We start from the raw sequence: 19,861 nt of genomic DNA, 5'->3' as shown, positions 1-19,861 counted from the left end.
AAACGTGCATAAACACATTACGATACCTTTAATCTGTCGCGACTCGTACTCAACTCTAAGTGCTCTTGGCGATCGCGTATTGATACTTCAGTCTTATGGTCGAAACATCGCGAACACCATTCAATAAACAACGTTGGTGATAAAATTCACAATCCATCAGTAGTAGCCCGTTCTTTCTTGATTCGCGCAGCAATCAATAGACGCTAGTGCGAAAGAATTCCGTGGTTCCCATAAGCCGCGACGGCCACACTTTTTTGTGATATATTCTTGTATATTTATGCTACCAATCGAGAGAAGCGGAAGCTAAACATCTAATTCCACACGAAATTATTGAATGTATGATAATCATCTCTCGGAGCCAGAACAAACACAACTGGAAAAGCCAACGAAGCTAATCTGTTTGGCCAACTCATCGTAATTGTCATATTCTCTTGCAAGCTTCTATAGATCAGTTAGATCAATCCAAAGACAAAAGCTAACCATTCACCATGACTATGAGTACAAATAACTGTGAAAGCATGACATCATACTTCACCAATTCCTATATGAACTCAGACATGCACGGCCACTACCCGGGGACGGGTGTGGACGGTCTGGACACGAGTCAACAGATGTACAACCATCATAACCAAACCCACGCGAACCAGGCAAATATGCCACCATATCCGCGGTTTCCTCCGTACGATCGGATGGGTTACTATCAACAGACGATGGACCCGGCAGGGTACGCGCGGGCAGATAGTCCATCGAGTCAGGTGGGTGGCGTGATACCTCCTCAGACGAACGGCAATCCTTTACAGCAGACGCAAGTACAACCCCAACAACAGCAACCCATCGTTTATGCGAGCTGTAAATTGCAGGCTGCCGTTGGCAACGGCCCACCTGGTCTTGGAACGTACGGCACAGAAAATGGGTCTCCACCGCTGGAGCAGATGGGGCATCACATGGGCACAGCACAAATGACAATACCTCAACATCACATGGGCCATTCGCAAGGACAGGTAAATGATTGTATTGAATCGTGTAATATTAAATTCAATTCCGCTACATTTGATTCACAAACATAAGTTATATCACACTGTAACAGATTCAAACTTGATTCTTGGATTGCACAAGTACTATGATATCTTGTGTTATTCAAATTTCAAATACATCGGCTTAACATTGTGCTGCGGAGACTCAAATTGCTTCACAATAACCTGCAGCTAACATTTCTTAGTCTAACTTATTCGTGTACTACAATAGCTAAAGTGGCAAAAAGTAGCGCAACCAATATTCGTTACCATTCATTCGTAACTCATTCTAATTTGCAATTTGATTTCCCAGGATTGTTATCCCGAGCAAGTACATCAAAATCCACAGCATATGGGAATGTATACGAACACTGGGGGCGGTCCGCCGGGTGTTCCTCAGCAACCGCCAAATATGATGCATCAGCAACCTCCTCAGCTACACCAAGGACAACAAGCTCCGCCAAACAGTCAGAACGCTAGCTCCGGTCTTCAGTCACCGCTGTATCCTTGGATGAGGAGTCAATTTGGTAAGCCATTCTAACCCGGGATACATTACTTTGCAAAAACGAACTAACTATTAAGCACTATGCTTTATTGTGTTGTATAAAATGCTTATGTTTAACTGTTACATTTTAGAAAACGATATTATCACACAAGTTAGATAATAACACATTGAAAATATTTACGGATGTACTTGAACCAAACGACTGTATTGTTTTACTAAAAAATATGCATACAAAACTGAACCAATATGAGCCAATTGGATTCAGTTTCGCTGTATGATTGTGTTTTAGATCTTATTTAAATTTTCAAAGCTTTCATGCATTGTAGTGAACGTAAACTGCCCTGAAATCAATTACGAGAAAAAACACAGTAAAAGTCATAGAAAATGTGTTCCACCATAACTAAAATTGTATCCCCCGTTTTTTTGACAACGAATTATTCAAAATGTGAGGCACACATAAATAGCTCCCAAGAATAACTGGCCTTCGAGATTGATGAAACGACATTAATTTTAATTTCCTTTCATTTCATGCACGCGGTTCAGTTCCACTTTTGCCCACAGATTCCACCGGCTGTTTGGGAAGCATCTTTCGTTCTATCTGTTTGTTGAAGAAACGTTTTACTTTTCTCAGTTCGCTTATGATTTGTTTTATTTCCTTTCTTTTTGTCGAAACCTGCTGTTGTGGTATTTCAAATTTTGAATGCGCGGTGAGCATGAAAGATATTTGCACCTTTACACTTTAATATTATTTTAATGGTGTTTTATGCTACGTGCTGCGCCGGTGGCAACAATTTTCAACAGAAAGGTAAAAACGCCTTATGCTAAACATTATTGAAGTGTTAGGTCAGGGTTGAAGGTGGAAGATAGTTTCCTCATTCCTGCCTCGTTTTGGTGTTTTTGTGTAACCAATAATTTCTATAATCGCAAATATCATGTACACAAAAGGTTGTGTTTTACTTACACGTCTCCCATTGCGTTCACACAAATAACGAAGTGTACACTAAACTTCGGCACATTTGGGGGAAAGTGGTGAGCGTCAACAGGTAATCGGTGAAATTATTTTTCGATTACTAAGCGCTAGCCCTCCGGTTTGGCTTTGGCCGAGGGCCATTGTGCGCGATCTAGCCGCAGCCAATTTTTAGCTCAATCATCAAACCAGTCCGTTGGTCGTGTGTGTAAGCGTCAAACGTATTGCGTCAAAATGGCTTCCTAATGATTTTTTAATTTTATGCTTCACAATCGTCCATCTTCTTCGGCCACGAACTGCCAAGAAAGCAGATCATCATTAGGCCGTGCGAATGCGTACCGAAGTAGTTATTATGTATTTTGTTGTGGAACCACTGATGGTTTTTGATTGACAGGTTTTAATTTCATTGCGGCGGTACACTCTAAATACATTAATGATAATTCTCGTTTCCTAGTGTCGTTATTGGATGCAAAGGTACATGAAGGGAGGAGCGGATCGGCCTGTAATGAAACAAATAATTCCAACATTAATCATGCTAGCAAGTCGCTCAGTAGCTACACATGTTTGGAAATTGATGTAGAAACTTCAATAATAAAATGGAGTTTGCTTGCAAGAAAGTCGTGGTTTGCTGAAGGATTTTAAAGATCGAGCCATTTTGTTTCCTGGCAATGCTGAAACAGCTGATTCATTGTATTTTTGAATTCATTTTTAAGTACATCATATTACACAAATATCACCTTTTGTTTAAAATTCACACCTATGGTATCCGGTCAACTTAATTTCATAAAAATCAACAGTTAAACATTTCGTGACCAATCACCAATGTGAGAAAAGCAGATCAATGAGACCTGCAAAAGAGACCTATTTTATCGTATACGAGTACGGTTGAAGTTGAAAGGATCAAATCTGTAGAAAATTCGTTTTTTAACAAATTAAATGAAAATAGCCACACATGCTGGAAAATTTTGTCCATGATAGGATCTTGATCGAATTTCGCAGCATTTTACACAGCCCCCTTCAAAAATTAAACCACTGTACGACTTTATGCCAGGTATGATCTACTAATACCAATGGCGTAAAAAGATATAAATTTATAATCAATGCCACGAAAACATTATATATCCGAATAAGTCCATGCTAATTCTAGCCTAGCTAGTAAAAAAAATTTGCTTGACGTTAAGAAAATCACCTTTAGCTTAAATTTTATAACAATGTTGCGTAATAACACACAACATAAGGTGAAATACCACGATGTCGGTGTCATTTCAGGTGATGATGTTTAAGCTATACGTATTTTTTACAAAACATAAGAAGTAAACGTACAAACTGTAACAATACGTTACAATACAATACTTCATGTTCTTAAAACCAATGATCAAATCTGAAACAGCATCGAAATTGTCCTGCTTCTTCCTTGTCCAAATCCTTTCCAACAAAACCAGCAGGATGCAATTGGGTTATTGTTCCTCGGGTAATATTCGGTCACTTTCGCTTATGTGATCGTAGGACATTCTTACAATTTTATTGCGTCTACCAGCACTGCTGGACGTCAGACAGTTTTCTCTGACATGCTGCGCTAACCCATGCCTCATGATGTGTGCTCTACTGTTACCAGTTTGAAGCTAATTTCTAACCCAGATTTGCGTTTGGTAATGCACCGATTTTCCCCTGCTGTTGAGCGTTTTGCATACTACACGCTGTACCGATTTGGTATGCAGTTCGGCATTTTCATTTGGGTCTTCAATTGAGGAATTTGTCTCGCTTACCTTCTGTTTTGGCGTTTCCTTTCAGGGTGACAAAATTGACAAGGGTGTAGATCTTGCGTGTGGGATGTCTTTCCGAATTTGCGTTTTCACTTTCGTTACGAATTTATGGCGTAATTTACAGCTCTACGTATCGCAAATCACTTGACGTTTGCACATGCAAAAAAATGCTTTAGAAATTTCTTAACCCAAGCCAAGCCAAGTGTAGAATTGTTAAAACCCACGCAAAAACGACCCTAGCTCATGTAGCATTTGTGAAACATATTCTGTTCTATATGATCTAACCAATTTAGATACTTATGAATGGAATAGACTGTTCCAGGTACGATAATGATTCGTACACGTTGAGTTCGGAAAGTGTTAAGTTGAACGTTTCGAAAACAGTCATGAAATAATCCCAACCATTCGTTGTAGGCTTACCTTTGGACACGATGGAGCAAAACAATGCAAATGATTACTCTCCAGCTCCAAAAGTGACCAGGTCGCTTCCATACGCTGTACAAGCGCAAGGAAGAAATCTTCAGACGGAAAGTCTTAAAAACCCATCAGCTCAAGCCTAAGCAATCAAGCGGCTGAACAATGTTCGATGTACTGCGACTGATGGTAGGTAGCTAGGACGAGCTATCCGTTCACAGGATCATTACTCGGCATCTTTTCCACCTTTGGATATCGTGAGCGAGTGCGCACAAAATCTCAAAGCACAACAAAGTGAGCACTTGACTTGTATAAATAATTCATTTTCCTTCCAAATGTGATCAACATTCCGAGCGCTAGTCTTTTCCTTCGCTAACGGAAACGATTTTCTTCGATACTGGGCACCATGATGGCATGAGTTTTCTTAGCTCATCAGCTACTAGCATTGAACCGAGAGCAGCAAACAAGATCCGGTGGTAAAGCCGATTCCTTCCTGTGCGTAGGAGGAAGTTTGATGAAAAATCGCTTTTGATTGTGTTTCCGATGTTGATAAATGCCACCAAGAGCGTCGATTATGGACGAAAAAAAAGACCATGCGTATGCGTGTGGAAGCGTGTGCGTGAAGCGTCACTTGGTTTTCCATGCATGCATTCATGCCGAAGAACGGGCGTGGATATGGAATTTCACTTACAATGAAACCAAAGCCTAAGGGTATCAACTACTTCCTATAAGATTACGTACAGCAGAGAAGGAAGAAATTGTGTCCGATCTTTCCTATGCAGTGTAAGCTTATTCTTCGTTACCGAGCCAGAAGCCTAGAAGGCTCGCACACTTATCGATATTTTTCACTGTCACACTTCAAGGTGTGTACCTCGCAGTGTCGAAGACGAAAAAGAACACTCAGCAAAGAAAAGTGATGCTGTGAATGTTTTTGAGAGCTGTTTTCCATTTTCAATGCTCGTTTCCCTGGGTGAAAGATTTTCCATAAAATCCTTGTGTATCAATACCGCTACTATTTCTTATGAGGAATGAAATACCTAAATAGAATACATCCTTCATAACTTTCTGCGGTATCACGTGAAATTTCAAGTATCATCCCATATCTGTTATTGTAAAGGTGTGAAAAAATGGATATGCTACACAATCTATCTATGCATTGAGCAACGCCTGATTGGAGGTCAACTTCATTGTGATCGGAATCAAATCGAATGTTATCATTATTCTTTTTGTGGGATCAATGTGATCTGATTAAAAATGGTTTCTCGAATTGTTTACATACATATCAACTTTGTTTAAGACAACAGCCTGGAATGAAAAAGGTGCGCTGCAATTAAGCTCTAACCAGTTGGCTGTGATAAATAATACCAAGCACTTATCACAGTATTGCGTAATCCTTTATGCGTTACATTAGGAAGAATTGCACTCATTGATACAAAAATGAGTTGCATTCCTACAAAGTTAAGTTACATAGCATAATCAATTGGATAAAACACAAATTTAAAGTAAAATAATATCAACATCATATGGTGGTTTAACATTTTCCTTAACAAAATCGGTATTATGTGATGGAAATGATTCTATTACTCTAAACCTATACTGAACACATTCTATACTCTTTAAAGCTGTTAAAAAGTCCCAGATGAAATTGAGATTGAAATTTATTATTGATGACTATCTCTTCCGTTAAGGAGTACTTCAAACCTCAACATAAGGGCAGCAACAAATTTGAGTTAGCTTGAACACTTTTTCACTCTTTAAACTGTGGTATCATGGCTTTTCAATACTTTTCTGGCACATGTCGACACGTGGAACGTCGGCGGATGCACTAAACCATTGTCTAGTGAGTAATTCACTATACTTATGTCTGTTAATGTCTTCTTATTTGTTATGTTTGAAACCACAATTGCATTAAAATTTATTTTATTTCAAGTGCATCAATTGATAATAACAAGTAAACTGTGGAAACTAAATTTACCTGAGAAGTTTGTAAATAATACACTCATCTGTCGTATTATTGTTATTTGTAATCTATCTTAAAAATACGTATAATAAGGTGTATTTTTAAGATAGATTATAAACAAGAATCGAACGTTGAAACATATTACTTATTTCAGTTAACACCAGAAAGACCATGGTTAGGAAAGGGCTTCTTCGACCTTTCAGCATCATGAATTGTACAACTGCGAAAACAATATGGAATACATGCCATGATTAAGTGGACTCTTGTTCTTTGCGACTTGCTTGAAATTTAGTCAATTTCACGCCGATGCATATTCGTTTTCATTATAGCATGAGGTATTACTAATCATAACATGACTATATCGCTACTTCATTTTATTATTTTAACAAGTCTGGTCTAAGCGCAAAAGCAAGAGTTGTTCCAAATGCGTAATACTTATTATTTATTATTATTTAATATTGTTATTTATGATCAATATTACTTGTAGGTTTTTGTAGTGTTAAATAACCTTCGAGGTGTTTGAAAGTAACTTATTTTTGGGTATTTTGGGTATGTTTGATTGGTGCACTTGTTGCAATGGACAAATATAAGACCATTCTCAATAGGTCTATAGCAGATACTACACTTACACAGTTCAAAACAAATGTACAGCTGGTTTGTTTCTTAAATTCAGTTACGGTTAACCTCGTGTCTGGGTATCCACTCAGTGGTTAATACGCTTTTAATTACCCGTACGTGATTTCCATGGGACCAGCGCAGCATGTAGCTAAATAACAAAGTTAATGCCCGTGTCAGGCAAAACGGTTCCTCTCCTGTCCTCGATTATGATGTTATTAAATATTCATTTCTTGCTCGGTACGCTGCCAGCGTTCCGTAGTTTGGTGGATGTTGATGGTTGGTAGGTTTTGTTTTTCGCCTTTTTCTTTTTTAATATTCCCTTCCTCAATGATGATTTGCTGATCTTAAAACCAGTACAAAAGCACACACTTTCCCTCAGTTTACTGCAATTGATTCAATACTTCGTTTGAAATTCCCCTTTACACGTCTATTGAATTCCTCCCTAATTTCTTTTTTTTTCTGAGCGAATTTCGCTCAGTAAGCTGCTCCTGCGTTATTCACTCATTCACTGCGATTAATGCAGCAACCCTCTGTAATTATTCTCTAGTTGCTCTTACAGGATTCTATTGCTATCGCTAACATGGTATGAATGCTGTAGTGGCGTGATTTACTTTTGAATCCACTATTGTTAGAAAAAAGAAATAATCATCGAATCTTGAATGAGCTACTTTACCATCTCAAACATATTGTTTTATCAGCATGTGTTTTGCGAGTCACAGTTTCAAAATTAAACAATATGCTTCCAAATCTCTTTTGTCAACATAGTCTTGTGCTAACAAAAGGGGGTTTGGTACAGGTTGGTAGCAACCTTTCCGTTTTGGGACATGCTCAAATTCATCTCAATAGATACTACACAGAACAGTTAATGTTGCACAGTGTCTTTTTTAAGTTTCGTTTATAAACTTTTTGCTTTGATTGTACAATACTGATCCCCTGATCCAACGAACCCATCCCCAAAAAGGAAGAAAAAAGTCCCCTTTTCAAACCTGACAGGTTAGAGCCTTTTGGAAGCGAGACCCCGAAACACAGAAAGAAAAAATTCAAGGATTTCGAAAACCAGCATTTTTCTTCCACGTACATCCTGTGAAAGAAAGCTGCGTACAAGAGATGAATAATAAGCACCTTCGGCAGTACAAGCCTTGGGCTCATGGCAAAGTGCCCTATCGATGTTCGTTATTCTAAGGACGCGCACGCACAGATCCCAACGCTCGAAACGGTTCTAGTTGATGCACCCATATCAAAAGATTTGACAGCTGACTGGAGCAGGAACATGACCACCGCCATCACCAAGCGCAACCGATCTTTCTCCATTCTTTCTTCGTTGGCTACTAGTGAAATTCCACGCTGAGAAAGAAGCATCTTGTGTTTTCTTTCAATTTCTCCTGACGCCCAGGAACGGTTTCGGAATTTGAGGCTAATCGAAAATACGCTTCGCACGTTTCTTCCGTTGCTCAAGCCACACCGCTCCATCACTATGATTACGGAAAAGATACAGTTTAGAAGAACAAAAAGTACAAAAAACAGGATCTTATACTAATGCATAAAATAAAAGTTTGTGCTGGACATGATGAGGGATTTAGTTTTCCATCGTATGGTAGATGTTTTTTTTTAGGGACTGTCTTGCTTCGAATCACTGTATATATATACATATACAACATTGAATAGTGCAAATCGTCAATTAGTAGGATGGATGAACCAGCTATCAGTAAATATACATAAATGAAACCGGTTGTAAAATGGAAAATATCGGTTTTACAACTGTTATTTTTTTGCTTTTCAACATGTTTATTTTTCGATAGGTTAACATAACATTAGTAAAGCCAGAAGCAGCAGGCATGAACTGGAGGATGATTTCGCCAAAAATAAAAAATAGATTTTAGCACAAATTGGCCAAATCCCACAGCAATTGTAGAAATAAGGTTTCCACATTAACTCTAAAAGTCCATGTCATCAATGAAATGGTCCGAACATATAAACTCATGTGCTTATAAGTATTGAGCACTCTCAAAATATTGTAAACCATCACCATAATTCCTCAATGTAGCTGAATTTGAGGCGTTTGTGATGTTCTATACAATTTTAGGCTGTTTAGTTAGTTATCTATTGCTTCTTTTTATATGTGGTTTAACGTACTATTCGGTCATGGCTATTTTTCGTTATTTCAAAATATTTCACTTACGAGACATTTAGTTATAACTCGCTTTATGTACTCGATGCTAGTATTAAGTTTCCAATAAGAACTCTGTACATTTTTGCCTTAATCCAATGACTATATATTACGTTGCCACAATCAATATTTGCCCTTTACGATCCCCGGATCCTCTGACATGTGCGCCCGTTTCGTAGTTTGTTGAAACAAAATGATTCCCATCTTTTCCAACGTGAAGCACTGAACCGAACTGGTTGTAATTATAATGTCATTATGAGCGAATCAATACGAGGTGGTCTTTTCCTTCATTGCACCATTATGGAGGCTAGCCATTATAGCCAATTGCAGCAATGCTGCCTGACTGACACTGTACACAGTCTACATTACACATCTCTTATTTGTTTAGTGAAGGCGATTGTTTGAGAAACACTATACCGCATTTTTAAACCAAAAACCTGGAAGGGTAAACTGACAATTATTGGACACCAGCAAATTATTGCACACCGTGTTTAAATTGCCTTATTTCTAAATATTTAGAAAACAGTAATGCAAGTTATAATTTTTTCCTAATGTATTTAGGATTTCTGTTTACTAATTTCATAATCGGGTGACTTATTCGATTTCTTTAATACCGATGAATATATTTATAACAGCACTGGTAAAAATGGTTGGATTTTTAAGGTTAAGCAGTTAACCGCTCTGCATTACGCAATAAGGATTATTTTATGTACCCTAAGTACCATCTCAACGGTGTATTTTGAATGAAATCCTACGAATAACGATAGTACTGTGACTGTATGTATGATAGACACTATGACGCCCACTGTTCAATAGCTGAATCGAAGAAACATTATAGACCCTATTTCTTTCTAGAGTTACTCCTAAGTTCTCACTAACATTCGAGAACTTGATGTTTTTGAGATTAAACAATATTTTTAGGCCTAAATCAAATATACCTAGTATTGTTTTAAGGAAAATGGTGGACACTACAAATAGACAATACATGAAAATAGTGGTTCGATCTGTCCCGCACACATGACATATGTTCGTTGTTTCCTTAGGTGTTCAACAATTGGCAATTTACTATACTAGATCGTAATAGAATTATGTATCATAAAATTGATGATTTCCTTTAGTCCTCTCACGCTTTGATGCAATAATTTACAATACATTTTTCATTTTCTTTTCAGAACGGAAGCGTGGGCGCCAGACATACACGCGCTATCAAACGTTGGAGCTGGAGAAAGAGTTTCACTTCAATCGCTACTTAACGCGACGACGAAGGATTGAGATCGCCCATGCACTATGTTTGACTGAGCGTCAAATCAAGATCTGGTTTCAGAACCGACGAATGAAGTGGAAAAAAGAGAACAAAACCAAAGGTGAACCGGGTTCGGGTGATGAGAATGATATGACACCACCGCAGTCTCCGGCCTAAAACCTACACGATCTCTAACAAACGAACATCCTTTAATGCTGTAGTAATTACTTTCCTGCAAAAACCGAACACAACTTCGGGGTACCTTGTGTCCACGTGCTAGCCGATTCAAGAACTCGAGTTCCTGCATTATTGAAATAACGATCAAGGATCAAACATTTAAGTCTTCACAGCGGCCTGGACTTAGAATGGTGTGTGTTTTAAGTGTGCATTCATTATCTTTTCATTGCGAAATTCGTTAGTTTAACCATCATTGCGGACACTTTATTGAACCATTTTTTTCCATTACCAGTGGCTATGGTTTCGTAATTCAAACCTATCTGAAACATTAACAATCTTGTTGTACTAGCAAATGTAAGCATCACATAAAGTAATCCTATATAGGAGAGCGTGTGGCGATCAATCAATTGTATTTGAAGCAGACAAACTAATTAGGAATGTCAAACAGCGATGTAACAAAAACAACTTATGTGACCTCAAACTTAATTTTAAAGACAAACATAACACTGAACGTAAGCATTGATTCCCAAAAGTAAAGAATTAAAATGGCCTGAGAGCCGTAATAATGCGACTTAGAAGTAAAGCTAAAACTGTTACAAGTAGGGCGTACACAATTGAAGGAACTGTGTGCAAATGCAAGGCAGTCAGCTATCGACAACAGTTTGCCCACCATAGAGAGTTTGCTTTCATGATGATGTTTAAATTAAATCGATGCGTAGAAAAACCGTCTCACAGGGATGTGCAAAGAATGATCGAACTAGAGAATAAACAAAACATTTACGATTGGGTTGAAGCATATGAATGTACAAAATTGCGCTAAGGACAGTAAACCACTTCTCTAAGAGAAATACAGTTTTCTTTTGCGTCTTGTTTCATTTAACAAGTTGCAATCCACACAAAAATGTAATCAAACAAAACAAACTACAAATGTATACAACTATCCGATAATGCTTGAGAATGACAACTGTACAATACGTAAAATTTATATCCGGAAAAAAACGCACACTATCTCATTTTCCGAAACAAAAACCGATTGGCCGTACATGTGAGAGATGCCACTATACCAGCATTGGATTTTAAATGTGTGAGTGTGTGTTTTGCGCTGATATCAGTATCGCACTTGTATAACCAAAAACATTGATCCTCGTCAAGGATGTTCATTGCAGAATTTCATCGAAACGTTTCTAAATTCGAAGATCAAACCGTACAGGTGCATAACAAGAAGAAAAAATCAACGCCATCAATCACCCATAGTGCTAACCGGTTGGTGATCGCTGGGCAGGTATAAAATGTGTCACTCACAGAAACTAACATCGTTGGTGGAAGCGCTACAAATTGGTCTGTTGTAAAATATGTAACGTAATGCGTTAGATATATGTTGTATTACTCTCTCGAGTTCCATGATGTTCCACATACATGCATAGAAGGGAGAACGAAAATGCCCACACATTTCAAAACAAGAAGCACCCAAACCGAACTCATGCCAAAGTCAATAGAATAATTTTGTTTTGTAAGCTCATTTTATCCTCCGCATCATAGTTTTCATTGTAGTTGACAACCATTAACGCACCCTTCTGTTGTAAACTGTACGATAATGTTGCAATAACGTTCATTTTATTGTTTAGTTTCATTGATCGTGTTAATGTTATTGATACAGGTAGGAAGATCGACCGATGGTGTGTCGTAATTTATTATTCTGCATTGCTCAGCTCCCTTTTTTCAACCACAATCATAGCTGAGTCACTACACACTAAAATTGACGAGTAGAGAGGGTTCATTTCAAACAGTTGCTAAACCAGATCCGATCCGATTTAATTATCCGCAGTGACATAAGAACGAACTCCCAGTGGTAAAACAGAATAGTTTAGGTAAATAGAATCTGGTCAATACTCCTCCTACGAGGAGTAGGTGCATCATTGATGAATGCACTACTAAATAAAATACTGCTAATAAAGTGTATCATGGTAAAACAGAACGACAAAAAAACGACGCCAGTGACGTAGCATGGAAGCGCGAGAACGTTGTATACGATTTTTTACAAAAATATTCAGCCACTATTTAGACGGTGTGTACAGTACACACAAACATTCGATTACTCTCGGACATTTTATTCAAATAATTGCGTTTACAAGATCAATGGTACGGTACTTGTATACGCAAGTACTTTACAAGAAGCTACAGATACGAGAAGAATTTCTTTTGTTGTGATATTATGGATTGTAAAACACTTTGCTGGCTGCCTGGTCAAGCAGCAGAACTACTAGGAAAGCCATGGTAGGAGTCGCCTGTTGACACACAAAGGTAATCTCGTTGTAATCAATAATTTATCGAAGGATTCAAACATCCTGGAAACTATTTCTGCTGAAACGAAAATACGTAAACGATGATACACACATTGAATGTAGCAGGAGCAGGACTTCATACAGAAGTGAATGATAGTAACTTATAAATACATTTGTCTAAGCTACGTAAGATTTGATGGCATATAATTTGAGATAGATGAAATGTGTCGATGCGAGAACACACAAAAACCTATACAACTAAACCGAGACCGTTAGCCTATAAGGGACAGTGTAATTATAAAATTAAAACAAATAGCGAGCTGCTGATTGGCCGGGACAAAATCTAGTGAAAGACAAGTGTTTTGCGAATGGTTTATTCTATTGTTTGTCAGATGAATTATGTCACTCTAAGCGCACAAGTGACTACGAGATGATTGTGGTAGCACCTCTCAGAGAAATATTTAAAATGACAGAAATCACAAATCCTAACGGAACAACTTTTGAATATATCTGTAAAAAGAAGCAGAAGGTGCAGAAGGATGTTACAAAGTCGCCCAAATTATTTTTCTGTAATGCTGAGGGAGCAGCTGCCACGTTTATCTCTGGAATAGGCGAAGAAACGCTGTTGGTGTGCCGTACGTAATGAGATGTGCGTATTATGGTGCGTATGGTTTAGCATAAGAGCAAAGACAGCAAACCTGCTAGTAGGAATTTCGGTAATTCAGTTATTGCTGACACAAATGGACAACCGATTAGAAGTTCGCGCAAAACTTCACGGTGACAATTCAAAACTCAATGAAACGGTAACTGCAGATGTATGTCCCAAATCGTGATTCCGAAGAACTTTATCACGAGAAACAAGTGAAACAAAGAGCAAACCAACAAATATGTAACTAAATTTGTACATACAGCTAAGACAAGAAGACAGAAAGTAATAAATGAGAAAAACAAAAACCCACTTTTTAAAGCCAGAAAATAAAATAGACTAACCTTTCGTCGACCGTATAGTGCCACGTTTCGTCGAGCCACGCCTACCGCGCAGGTGCGACACACTTTACCACGCCTATTTTGCGTCAAACAAAGATGAAGAGCCTCCGCGCGCGCTCGATAAAAGAAGAAGCCATTACGAAATATTTCAGCGCCTGAAATATTTCGCCATGATCAGATGTATTCGAAAAAACTGCAAAAGAATCTATTTTACTCATTTCGTCTTCATCTTTTGCCACATCTTGCGTCTTTTGAAAGTGCTCTGGCGTGCGTGTCGTTGAGTGTATTCGAATATTTTTTATCGTGTTTTAATAGCGGCTGAAGTGTGCAAGCGCATTCAAACAGCAAAGTTTGATTTCACTAGGAACTTGGCAGGAAATATTAGAAAAAAGGTAAGTAACCTATAAAATTATAATATCCACGCTGCTTTAAATGCTTCTCAAGTAATATTTTGAAACCGTATCTGAGGTACATTGAATCAGCAAATCATGATATTATCATACGACTAACTTTGCACGAGTTGCAAAGGGAATTATGGAAAATTTTACTACGAGTATTACTATTCTAGGCTAACCACACTCTGGCACCAGTACAGTTCACCTCCACAAGGGAATAAAAAAAAAGCACAACTTTTCACTTTGTAATAATAACTTTCGTTGGCTGGAGCATACGAATTTCACTGAATCCTCTGTTAAATTCGTGGCGGAAAATGACACAACTTATTCGTTGAAAAAACGACATTCGCATCATTTTAAATCCCAGAACAGCCACTTTTTGCCAAACTCATTAAGCAAACATTTCATTGCGCCTGAAAAACAATTGAGGATTTATATATTCCCATGGAAAAGAACAAAATTTCATGGTCCATGTTTAAACTAAAAGTCTAAAACCACTTGCTTTAAACCACACTCCAATACTGCACTTGTTGTTTACCAATCATCTTACGTAAAAGACAACTAAGATGATATCACAAATAAAGAACATGCTTTGCTAAAGTACTGTCTACAAAAGTCAAATAAAATTCACCATTCAAAGTATGTGCCTGTTTCGCATTGTGATTCCTATGCGCATAGTTTACTCTTATGAACGATTTGAACATTATAAGAATGTATTGAATTTATTAAGAAGATGTTAAAATACATAAACTTAAGTTAAAACTTTATTCCAATACGCACCAAAGTTTATTTTTTGCTTTAAGCCATAACATTCGCATTGTGCATCGATATCAATATGCGTATATTATACCTTTGTGGTAAAATACATAAATGTTACATTGATATCGTGAAATTGTCTAAGGACAAAAATGTAATAAAACGTAATGGATCTCGGTACAAAACCAACAAACGAATGGTCCAACTTCACTTGTTCGTTGATGGAAGTTCTAATTCGGAATCTAAGGTATGGGAAAATGAGCTTTGGGCGTAAGGAACGCAAGCATAGCAAACCAACTTAGTTTCCAGACTTATGTATTTTGTGCGCTCATCATTTCTGCGTGATTCCCATTTACCATCGCCTATCGTTACACTTCCATGCACCGTTGGACGTGGATGGTCCTTTGGAAATCGAGGAGCATAATATAAAATATACACTCAGCCCCAACAGCATTAATCCGAATGACATTTTCAGTTTTTCGCTTTTCGTTCGTTCCAATCCATCAATGTCGTTGAGAAAAAATGTTACTATGTATTTTCTATAATACAAAATAATTCTTCTTTGCAAGGTCGCTTTTTTATGCCTCCTTCCCATTTTCTTTGCGATAGCTTTGTAGCACTGGGTGAAGTTTTTGCGGCTATCAAATGGTTCGGACATTGTTAGAACTGCTGCGTGTCAAAGTTCTGTAGATTTCAGACTTTGGAAAGACGGTCCAGATTTTGATTTTGCTACGAAGGCAATGAGAAGAAAAGTTTCTACGCCTAGTTGATGTAAAATCTCGAGGGGCAAAGCACTCCCCATATAAACGCTTCTTTTTGTTGATATGTGTGTGTTGCCGACCGTTGGCTTGAGGCGTGTTACATCCTAGAAATAAAATGAATCGCCATCTGAGCACCAGGGATTCGGAACACACGCACCTACTTGACAAGAAATGGAAGCATGAACCGAATGCAACGGGGCGACAAGTCTCTGACAGAAAATTCATCACACCGTCAGTCCACGACGCGTCTCGGCGACAACACTCAATCAACGGCAAGCGAAAAACCTTCCCTAGTCCTTGCGTGATAAGCAGCACCTATTGGATAAGACTAAACCCCATGCCAAATGTTGTTCCACCATATCCAACCAACCCTACTGATGTTTACATACGGAACTGGTAATAGAATTCAAGTACATGCTCAACCCGGACTGTTCCGTAAGTGTTTGCGTGCAATGGGTTGAATTTGGTAAATGTTCAAAGTCAACCCTCACACAGAAATATTTCTTATCCATCGGCGCTCTTTTAGGCGCTTTTAGCAACGGAAATAGCTTAATGAGTCCAACGCGTAAAATGCTGTACCGTTACGACTGGTCAAATTCGGAGTTTGATAAACATTAAGTGATTTAACTTTTGTAACTAATCTGCACGTACCTAGAACATTTACAATGATAAACGACAGAACACATTTCTGTTTTCTTTATTAGCCTTGTACCACATCTCAACATCATCATATGTACGCAAATCTATAAATTCGATAAACAAAGGTGTTGTGATGCGCAAATTATACTTTGCATGTGCTACAAAAGAACCAATGCAAACCAAGGATTGCTGTGTACGAGAGAAAATATCTGATACGAACAAACAGTATGCTAACCACCAGCTCCAGGTATTGGAAGGGCTTAGAAGTCCGATGAATTTATGGTCTAATTTAAAACTGTATGGGTTCGACCTTCATCGTAGAAAATGTTGTACCCTTCCACATTTGTTCATAGTGGAATGGAGTTCCTTACACGGTATACGAATTCTTTCTTTCTGCAACAATTTATCTTTCAAAGACCTACGATGACTTTTCCCCGTTACCAGTTTCATTTGTTTCCTTTTTGTCTTGAATTTCGGCAAACAGTGAAACCAAACAAACCAACAAACGACAACTTTGGTTTTCAATTAAAAACATTCCATTATGCACATGAACCCATTACCTTCTGCTCTACACAATGCATTGCAAGTCAAGGTCATTCTTGCAAACGACGATCTGTAAAAGCCTTGAAACAAGTGAATTGAACCTGTATCGTTGGCTGGTTATCAAAGCGTTATATTTTCCTCATTCAGGCACAAAACAGCGAATGCGAAACAAAAATGTATGCTTAACATAACACATAGGCCTTGCATCCTAGAAGCTATGCTAAATTTGTTATCGATCATAACCTTCGAGATTGTGATTTCATATTGCATTTCTGGATAGTGTGTAGCTAATTTATTAATTGCTTATCAAGCGATGAAAGTACTAAAGTACGAATTGCAACACAACCATAGTGAGACACATTTTTCAAGTAACACACTTTCAAAAAGGTTGTTGAAGATTGATGCAACACCTGAAATGATACGTGTTTGAAAAAAGCAACGAGTAGTTAAAAACAACAACAACAAAGATCACTGAAATACAGGACCGATGGTGCAGATGATGTTGTCGATGGATGCAAAGACGATGACTACAATCTGGTTTTCTGTTATTATTGGAACCTCGGGCTACACATCATGTTGTGCTGGTGGTAGCCATTGACTCAAAGTCTGGCCGATTGCTTTCCATTTTTTTTGTAGCGTCAGATTTGAAAAACTGCCACATCGTTAAATTTAATATGAAACTCATTTAGCTAAAGTGCTGCCGATTTATTTATTTATATGTGGTTCTCGTTTTGCCTTCTGGTCGATGAAGAATGGTATATTACATCACGAGGCAATGCTGCTGCCCCTACCTGTTTGCAGTTTCGTCTTATTTTAAAGCTTATCGTGTGAGACAAACCGTCGCTCTATCAAACCATCAATTTCCAACGTGCACTTTCTTTGCCGATATAGCACTGCAATAATATTCGGCGCGACTGTGAACATAGACAAGCTGAAAGTTTGAAGTTGAGTTTTGTTGTGTTTTCTTTGTCAGACAATTTTACACTTTTATAGCAAATCGCAACTATTGATAATATTCATATTTTATTTTTATGCAGCAACAATAAAGATACGAGACGTGCAAAATAACACGCCTGAAATGTAATGTTTTTAAGCCACTGTTAATTTCGTGTTAGCGATTGACGAAGCATTCAAATTTCTCATTTGAAATATAGTTATGAGTGCCTAAAGTATGTGAATGTTTGATGTGATTATATTTAGGCAGTTTTTAGTAATTTTAAATTTTAAATGTGAGATGAGCGTTCAGTAAAGGCGTTACTTAGCATAAAACTGATATTCGCACAGCTGCTTGCAAAGCATAATTTCACATAAAACAAAAGTTATCTACACCGACTTGGGTTAGTATGATCATTATTCAACATTCCTCTATTTGAAACACGTAAGAACATATAGCTACAAATGGAAAAATAATTTATCAAAAAAAAAAGCTGCAGTTAGAATTTACACTAGAGTCCTTTAAGGATCTCTTAAATTAAAAAACAACCATATTTAACTCAACCGTTGCGATATTTTGCAAAACCAAATTTCCCTGCATGTCACTAGTACAAGCAACAAATCTTCCGCACGAAAAACTGTGCTACCTTACGTTTACCCCTCGTGGTCTGACGGCATTCTGTAATGGTGTAAAGTTACGATGTTAAAAAATGTAAAAAAAATCTTAAGCGTATGTCACAGCCAGCTTGTTACATACCGAAATGCTGCGCTGGTGTGTGTAAAAAGCTAAAAAGCATTACTAGGTCTACAAAAATGTAGTCCAGCTAATGGCAAATGTAAGCTAGTCGTAATGACCAAGCATTGTGTGTTGATTTGTCATGTAATGTACGTTTCTTTGGCAATGCGGCACAAATAAGTTATATTAAAACCATGGGAATGTGTTAAAGAGTGTAAAGGTGTTCGAGAGTAATGCGCTTATTAGGAATTGTTGCGTTCGATAAAATATCAGAAAAAAAACCAAAAACTTGTGTTATTACAGATGAGACATAATGTCCTACAAACGAGTTAACTCATTTTTAATCCAGTTGGATGTAGTAGATCTTAGTTTTGTTTCGCATAATTCCTAAAGAGCTGTATAGCAAAGTATGTTCAATTTCGTATCTGGGAACATTAAACATTCACACGACACCCGGTCCGGTCCAAAACCGCTTCGGCACCAACCCCCGTAGCAAAGACTGACTATCCGGCTGCGTGGTATAGTTAGTTCTGACGATAGAAACATTTAACGTGCTATTTGACAAATTTTATAACTTGGCAACATTGTAGAACATTGTTTTTTAATGAGCAGATCGGAAAATTTAAATGAACTTGAATGTAATACATAAACGGCCTATTTTACTTAAAACTTCCACTTCAAGAACTTGTTCTTCTCGTGGCTCATACTGGCTTGGTACTAGTCTGGAATTCCATCCAGACCGTTTCTTCGTAATCAAAACTGACTGCCAAATTATGGTAAACTATTGTCTAATCGACTATCGATTGTTTAATCTACTTATTATTTTATTAGTTTATTGGTTGGAGTATTTCAAGCCAACAGAGTAATTTTAACAAACAAACAAATCAAATATTGCTCAAAGCAACCTTTCCTAGCAAAGTTACTAAATAAATTCATATCTTCCCCTAAACTAGCCTACATACATAAACATAGCAAACAATGTCAGTAATCTCGACACATCCC

General features: G+C 37.7%; 1 protein-coding gene across 1 annotated transcript; it reads left to right on the top strand.

Moving 5' to 3' along the window:
- Positions 1–488: 488 nt before the first annotated feature.
- On the top strand, positions 489–10,827 carry LOC128710052 (homeotic protein antennapedia-like). Its single transcript, XM_053805091.1, has 3 exons — positions 489–1,001; positions 1,327–1,540; positions 10,580–10,827. Exons 1-3 carry the CDS (start codon positions 489–491, stop codon positions 10,825–10,827), a joined length of 975 nt encoding a protein of 324 aa, XP_053661066.1.
- The last annotated feature ends 9,034 nt before the right edge of the window (positions 10,828–19,861 follow it).

Source organism: Anopheles marshallii, chromosome 2 (genome assembly GCF_943734725.1).
Source record: "Anopheles marshallii chromosome 2, idAnoMarsDA_429_01, whole genome shotgun sequence".
NCBI lineage: Eukaryota > Metazoa > Arthropoda > Insecta > Diptera > Culicidae > Anopheles > Anopheles marshallii.
The sequence above is the reverse complement of the archived record's forward strand: the minus strand, read 5'-3'. Positions and strand labels throughout refer to the sequence as shown.